The 7,881-nt window shown below is 40.4% G+C and overlaps 1 protein-coding gene across 1 annotated transcript in view; it reads right to left on the bottom strand.

The window, feature by feature from the left end:
• The window catches only part of ostf1 (osteoclast stimulating factor 1), a 12,918-nt gene that overhangs the window by 3,002 nt on the left and 2,035 nt on the right, over positions 1-7,881 (bottom strand). Inside the window, exons 2-9 of the mRNA XM_057354617.1 lie at positions 7,104-7,150; positions 6,958-7,008; positions 6,548-6,611; positions 2,970-3,023; positions 1,498-1,605; positions 1,302-1,351; positions 1,028-1,106; positions 839-937 (exon numbers count right to left, since the gene is read on the bottom strand). Coding sequence (XP_057210600.1) covers positions 839-937; positions 1,028-1,106; positions 1,302-1,351; positions 1,498-1,605; positions 2,970-3,023; positions 6,548-6,611; positions 6,958-7,008; positions 7,104-7,150 — 552 coding nt within the window. The remainder of the gene's footprint in view (positions 1-838; positions 938-1,027; positions 1,107-1,301; positions 1,352-1,497; positions 1,606-2,969; positions 3,024-6,547; positions 6,612-6,957; positions 7,009-7,103; positions 7,151-7,881) is intronic.

Here is a 7,881-nt window from a genome sequence, read left to right as displayed (position 1 = left end):
GAGAGGGAGGGGGAGGGGGAGGGAGAGGGAGAGGGAGAGGGAGAGACATGATGTGAATGAACTGAACTGGGCTAATGTAAACAGCACCTGAAAATGAAGCGCTTATGTTTGAAGAGTTTGGTTGCAAAATGAGAAACTGTGGTAACGCTTTAGATTACGGCCCGCAATGTACCGTGTAATTACACAGAATTTACAGCTTAACTAATTGTAACAATAACTAAGGTGTAACTATTTTAATATAATGTGGTATGCATGACCTGCAGTTTGCTATACAACAATCTTAGCATGAACATACACTACATTTTTGTAATCACAATGTACCCATAAATAAGCTATTGTGGATATCCATTAAGTACGGGGTTCTTATTTTATTATCATAGCAAACATGAAATAAGGGGCAAGCAAAACAGCACTACAGACTGTCTGTCAACTGTACATTTGACAGAGTTTTAACTTTAGGATTCATTTTTATTTTATTGATTTTATGATTGTTGGTCACTATAAGTTATTTTGATGAGTTTTAATGTGTAAAATGTGCAAAATCAATGTTGATCTTTTGAGAGGTACACTATTGTTACAAGTGGTTACGCTGTAAATCCTGTTTAATTATGCGGTACATTGCGGGTCATAATCTAAAGCGTTACTGAAACTTTTTTCAAAAATCATGTTTTTTTATTGTGCATTCCAATTAATATCAAACAGCAGTTGGTTTGTTTTGATTTATGCCACAATAACTAAAAAAATACAGCTAACTAACACAATAAAACGTGATTTTTGAAACATTTTAAAAGCAGAGTTATCTCATTTTGTAAATAAGCTCTTGGTTTGTTTGACTCACCTCCTCCTAGTTTTCTCTTCAGTAGAGAAGCACACTGAGCGTTAGTGGACATATCCAGAGCCGTCTTCTTTTCATTATTCAAAATGTCTGTCCTGGCATCTACACACACACACACACAATATTACACGTGTGTTCAGAAGTTTCAGGAGATAAAGGTGTTGATGAGAAAGGAAAGAATAATTCACTGACTTTTATTGAGCAACATCTCAACTATATCTGCATAACCCTTCCAGGCAGCTGCGTGTAGAGCCGTGTCTCCCAGTTTATTCTGTCCAGAAATAAATGACACGCGTGATGTTTTATACTTTCAGTTCTTCAGACAGAATGTAAACACAGCTTAAGTCCGTACATATTCATTTTGCAGTCACAAATACTCCACAGCATTCTGTCATTTCATTCTTGCCATTTTATACCTACAGACTTGTCTTATGGCCGGGTTTAAGAAACCGTTAAAAACACTCACCTGCTGATTGAGCTCGCAGTTTGGCTGACTTAGCAAAATCTCCACCACATCTAAAAACCCCAAACACACACAGCACATCAGACATTTGATTAACACGTGTTTTATATGGAACAAGGACATTGAACAGATCGTCCTCACAGGAGCGTCACAGAACACATCTGCAGTTTTTATATTCACAAGAGCTTGTGTGCATCACCTTTATGTCCTCCGTGACAGGCCCAGTAGAGAGCTGTGTTTCCAGCTTTATCCAGTCCGTTGATTCCAACCTTATTATCCAAACACTCTCTGAGCCAACTTAAATTACCTGCACACACACATATGCACATGTCATGCTATCACAATGCTAACAGACACATGTCGTCGTATCACAATATTAGCAGACTCGTGCCGCTGTACCACAATACTAACAGACACGTGTCACGGTATCACAATATCAACAGACTCATGTTGCGGTATCGCAATGCCAGCAGTCACATGCCGTGGTATCGCAATACTTGCAGACACATGTCGCGGTATCGGAATGCTAGCAGACCCGTGTCACGGTAATACTAGCAGGTGCACGTCGCAGTATCGCAGCTCTAACAGGCACATGCCGCGGTATCGTAATACTAGCAGGCTCATTCCGAGGTATCGCAATACTAACAGTCACACGTTGTGGTATCGCAATACTATCAGCCATGCGTCATGGTACCGTAATAATAACAGACACATGCAGGGTTTTTCCTGCATAGAGAAATTGGAGGCGGCCACCTCCGTCAAATGTCGTGCCGCCTCAGGCTCTCGCCAAAATTATGTTGCGAGTCTTCACAAGAAATGCTGCGTGCATTTAACAGACTGCCACTTGTAACTGCAGTTGCGGCATTACACCACAGTGGGGGCGCCGTTTCGTTATCAGCACACTGAGGCGCTAAAAAGAGTTGCAGAACAAGAGCCGGCCTGTGTTTCACGTCTGTTTGTTTTGCATTCAAGTACTTTTAATTTCTTGAAATTTTTTAAATTAACATGACGTACATCATTGTAGTGTCTTTAGCTGTGCAGTTGGATCGTTGAATCAGCGTATACTGTACACAGCGAGTTCGCCAGTATGAACGCACAGAACGACTCGCACACGAATGACTCATTTGAACCGATTCATTTAAACTAATGAACTTTTCAGTCACCAGCGAATATAAGAGATCCTTGAATCATTTAAAGTGAACCACAGAGAATGAAAGATTTGAATGAGCTTTGCTCATTTAGTAAGACTGGTTAATTCAGTTGGCTATTGTGGGCTGAAAAGTTAGTTGAAAATGATAAAAATGCTTTATTTGATTAAAAAAACATTTCTGTTTGGTTGAATAAAAGTAATGTTTTATATAACTTAATAATTGTCATTTTTATCTAATTTTATTAGAACTTTTAATATGTCAAACTCAAAGTCACTTTGGTTAAGCCACTTAAAGGTACGGTAGGGCTACATGTGTGTGAACAAGATCAGGATGGCACCACCTCCGCCTCATTTTGAGCCAGGAAAAACCCTGACATGCCGTGGTATCGCAATACTAACAGTCACACGCGGCATCACAACAACTGGCATGTGCATACATGTGCACATCAATGAGAACGGACACATACCGTGGTATCGCAATACTAACAGACACATGTCATGTTGGATGGGTTTGTCAGTACCTCTCTTGGCTGCTTCATGCATGGGGTTGTCTATGGATTCTGCTTGTTCAGCCACTGAAAAACACAAACACTTCACATCAACACAAGAAACATACTGTGTGTGTTTAAGACGAGAGATTTGTGAGAATGGTGTTTGCTCATACAATTGATTGATAAGTGGTGGTTTAGTGCTTAGGGTTGGGTACCGAAACCCGGTGCCAATATGGCTCCGGTACCTATGTATCCGGTATGTAACTGGATCGAATCAAAACGCAGATTTCGGTGCCACTTAAATGCTGACTGAGCCGCCGATTGAGATATTTGCCCTCATTCACGTGAACGAAAGTTGGAAACCTCAGATAATACAAATCCAACACATCTTATACAATCGTTAAATGGATCGCAAATGATCTGATCCACACGGATCGGAACGCGCATGACCCATGGATTCATCATAGTGAAAGACAGTTTTAACGCGCGCTCTCATCTCCCTCCATCCATCTCGGCGAGTTCAGTATTCATCACCGGGCGCATTCTTTAACTTCAACCGCTGCATATGGCAAGTTTTAAAGTGAAACTAACGTTAATTCGAAACGCATATGACGCGTCTGTAATGCAAGCAATCACAATAAAACTGTTGCGCGCGGTTAAAATCAATGAAGCGCGTGCTGTGGAGCTCGTTCTCAACACTGTAACGCATTTGCCAAGAAAGACAATCGAGACACAGTAGTGAAAGTGCCAAAACCTTTTAGCATCTGTCAGTCTGATCTCTAGACATGCAGTCTGTCAAGCTTTTTACTCTGACTGCATGTATAGGCATATAATTATACTTCTTAATTATACATACTGTCTGTTTTTAAAATAATGCACATATAATGTCTCTGTAAATGGACTTAATCTGTTGATATATTCAGCGCATTTTCTGCCCATATTTAATACAACTATGGCGAGCATTTAGTTGTAGCTGGAGGGTAAACAAGGTAAACAGAAACACTATAACATCTTTCTCGCAAGGTTAGTGTCTAACAAAGTTAGTGTACATGCTCATTTCACATTCACTTTAATTGTGAATTTGTGTATTTTTATTACTTAATACATATTTTTAATTGAACATTTTGTTCTTTAATGTCATCCACTGGTGTTTTGTGGCTCTTTTTTAAAAGTATCGATGTGGCACCGGTATCGGAAAAAACCCATACGATACCCAACCCTATTAGTGGCCCAGTAGTTTTTTGTCCATCAGTAGAAATCATACGTCACCAAACTAACTTTAAATACGAGCAATAACAATAAGATGGACCCAGAAGTACAAAGCTAACATGAGGCTGTTAACAGACTACACCACGGTCCCACTGCATTCAATTGAATTCAATTCAAGTTTATTTATATAGCGCTTTTTACAAAGTTGCATTGTTTTTAAGTAGGGGTGTGACAAGATTTTGTGGCACGAGATCCGATGTGTTTTACGCAATTGGCATGATGGAGTGCTGGGCTCGCATATGCTCCCTAAATTTAACCATGTGTGACCTCAAAATATATTTGGGAGCATTTTCAATTCAATTCAATTTTATTTATATAGCGCTTTTCACAATGTGCATTGTTCCAAAGCAGCTTTACAGGAGCAAATAAGAAAAACTCAAAAACACAAAAAAGGTCAAACACAGCACAGCTCATGGTGTTTATAGAACAATCAAGATTATTCTAGTAAATAATATCTAATAAATGCAGTCTCCCGGTGGTTTATTTAGCATATTTTGCATTAAGTGAATGCTTGGCTGAAAAGATGTGTCTTTAATCTAGATTTAAATTGGGAGAGTGTGTCTGACCCTCGAATAGTATCGGGGAGGCTATTCCAGAGTTTAGGTGCTACGTATGAAAGCTCCGCCCCCTTTGGTGGATTTAGTTATTCTAGGTGTTATCAAAAGTCTGGAGTTTTGAGATCTTAGAGAGCGTGATGGGTTGTAGTGTGGTAGAAGCTCTGTTATGTAGGTAGGAGCTAAACCGTTTAAGGCTTTATAAGTGATTAAAAGAACTTTAAAGTCAATACGATACTTAATGGGTAACCAGTGAAGGGTTGATAACATTGGGGTCATGTGATGGTATTTTCTGGACCTGGTCAGAACTCTGGCAGCTGCGTTCTGAACTAACTGTAGTTTGTTTATTGATGATGCAGCACAACCACTAAGCAGTGCATTACAGTTGTCAAGTCAGCATTTGTGTTGAGTGCACATTGACTTGACTCAAAAGCCACTAGATGGAAAGCCTGCAACCTTTAGCCAAAAAATCATAATGGCTAATGCTAACGCCTTGGCTTCGGCAGAACGCAGGAAAGGAGAACAGATGCTAGTTTTTTAATGGATGTTGTTAGCCGTTATGCTTTCTTCAATTATAAGTATTACAGACCCTTCTATCACCCTATAATAAGAGTATCTCTGCTTGACCTTTGGAGCAGGTTTTTACAGAATACGCGATGTGATGATGTCACATGGCGCGTCTTCGGCCAAATTATGTCGAAAATCTGAGACGATCTCTCAATTTTGCAAGTTGCCGCAGATTTTCCGGAGTTTGTTTGATTATGGGTTCAATTCTGCAGGGACTGATTAAAATCATGTTTTCTGATAAGTACTTACTTAATGAATGATTATCCATCCACGTTTTTAGAGATCTGTGTCCATGTTGCATTATTTGTGAGATTTTTATGAGTGATGACGATTAAGTGAAGTGAAAGTGACCTATTAGTCAGATATGGTGACCCATACCCGAAATGTGACCTCTGCATTTAACCCATCCAGAGAGTAGTGACCACACGCACAGCAAGTGGTGACCACACGTACACCCGGAGCAGTGGGCAGCTATCACTGCAGCGCCCGGGGAGCAGGTAGGGGTCAGGTGCCTTGCTCAAGGGCTCCTCAGTCGTTACCCGCCGGCCCTGAGGATCAAACCGGCAACCTTCTGGTCACGAGTCCGACTCTCTGACCGTTAGGCAGAACTGCCCTAACATCCCCTAACAATGTCTGTAGTTGCGTTTAGCATTTTGTTAGTAACCCAGTGTTGCCAACTATTTTCAGTGGAAAATAGCTAAAACATGCCTGGAAAGTTGCTGAATGTCACTAGATGAGGTCACTTGCTAATTAGCATACCAGTGATGTCATCACGTAATGTCTGACAAATGTAACTGCTTAAGGTCTGCTTCTCTTCTGTACTGTCATACAGTATACCCTATTTTATTAAAACAAAATACAGGCAAATGCTGTATGTAAATATGTTATTTACTTATTTCTCTGTTTCTGTTGGCAGACAAAAAAATGTTATGCAATAGTGAGTGAACTACATGTTAAAGGGGTCTGAATGATCTCCAAACTAGTTAGCAACACTGCAGCAACCACCGTTTTTAAAACACAATAAAGGCTTATTACTAGTGTGTTTTATGTCACAGAATACAAACGTATCTACTGTAGTAGAGCTAAAATATGTAGAGCTTTTGTTCACCACAGACCTTATTTCAGGCATTTAACCAAAAACCCACCCACCCAACGGCACTCTATGAGTGTTAATGATGTCACGCCATGTAGTCAGCAGGTTCAGCTTTCTTCACTTACCATAATTACTGGGAATAAGACCAGTCCTTCCCCGACATGTGCCCTTCCACCAGTTACTGTCACTCTATAGAAATCAAAACACTACAATCACTACAAAAATCACACAACTACCAAACACTCTTCATGTGTGCGCAGTGTGTGTATGCAGCGTGTACAGTGTGTATGTGTGTGTATGCATGTGTGTGCGTGTGCGCAGTGTGTGTATGCAGCGTGTACAGTGTGTGTGTATGCGTGTGTGTGTGTTTGTGCAGTGTGTGTATGCAGTGTGTGTATGCAGTGTGTATGTGTGCGCGTGTGTGCAGGGTGTATGTGTGTGTGCACGCGCAGTGTGTGTTTGTGCAGTGTGTATTTGTGCAGTGTGTGTGTGCGTGTGCTTGCAGGGGGAAGCGTTGATACTTCAGTACACGTACAGTATCTGAGATGTACAGAATATCTCCTTCCTCAAAGTACAGTTCATCTGGCTGAAACAAAGAGGAAAATAAACACCATGAGCTCAAATCCAGACAGACGACACACGAGGGAGGCTAAAATGAGAGGCTTTCAATATGAAACTCACCGTTCTTGGATCAAAGGTGAATAAAGCCCTGTAGACTTTAACCTGACCTGATCAAACACACAGAAAAACATGTGATATATCACCTGAAATGTCATGTCATACATGTTGTGTAGTGTAATTTATGTTCTACACTGGAAATACTGTCAGACAATATCACTGTCACTACATCCACATGCAAATCATATGATAAACATCTGAGGTCACACAGTGTTTGTTTATTAATAACCAAAGCATTCTATTCACTAGAAAGGGCTTTTACTGCCTGTCTGTGAGAGGATTTCCATGTGCCTTATAAACATGTCTGCTGAACTCAACACAAGACGTCATACTACACATCACATTCTGACTAGTCGTAGGACGATATATCGTTTATAGTGCAGTAACAGCATCATCGTTCACTTTTTGAATATCGCATCAAAATGTTTTTCATACTGTTAGGGGTCACTAATAATACTCTGATCTCGCACATCTCCATTCGCTCAGTATTATCATCAAAACAAGATAAAGTCTTTATAATATCAATGTGTCGTGTGTTCTGTTGCACACTCAGCACATAGTGAACTTGATCTTTTATATGGGGAAGTAACCAACAACTCTTTCATAATCACCCTGATGAGCTGACTACCTAGAAAGCATAGACCCAAAAAAAGAGAGAGACAGAGAGAGAGAGAGAGTGAGAGAGAGAGAGAGAGAGAGAGAGAGAGAGAGAGAGAGAGAGAGAGAGAGAGAGAGAGAGAGAGAGAGAGAGAGAGAGAGAGAGAGAGAGAGAGAGAGAGAG

Source organism: Triplophysa rosa, linkage group LG2, assembly GCF_024868665.1.
Source record: "Triplophysa rosa linkage group LG2, Trosa_1v2, whole genome shotgun sequence".
In the NCBI taxonomy this organism is placed as follows: domain Eukaryota; kingdom Metazoa; phylum Chordata; class Actinopteri; order Cypriniformes; family Nemacheilidae; genus Triplophysa; species Triplophysa rosa.
Note: the sequence above shows the minus strand (reverse complement) of the source record. Positions and strands in the feature narration are given on the sequence as shown.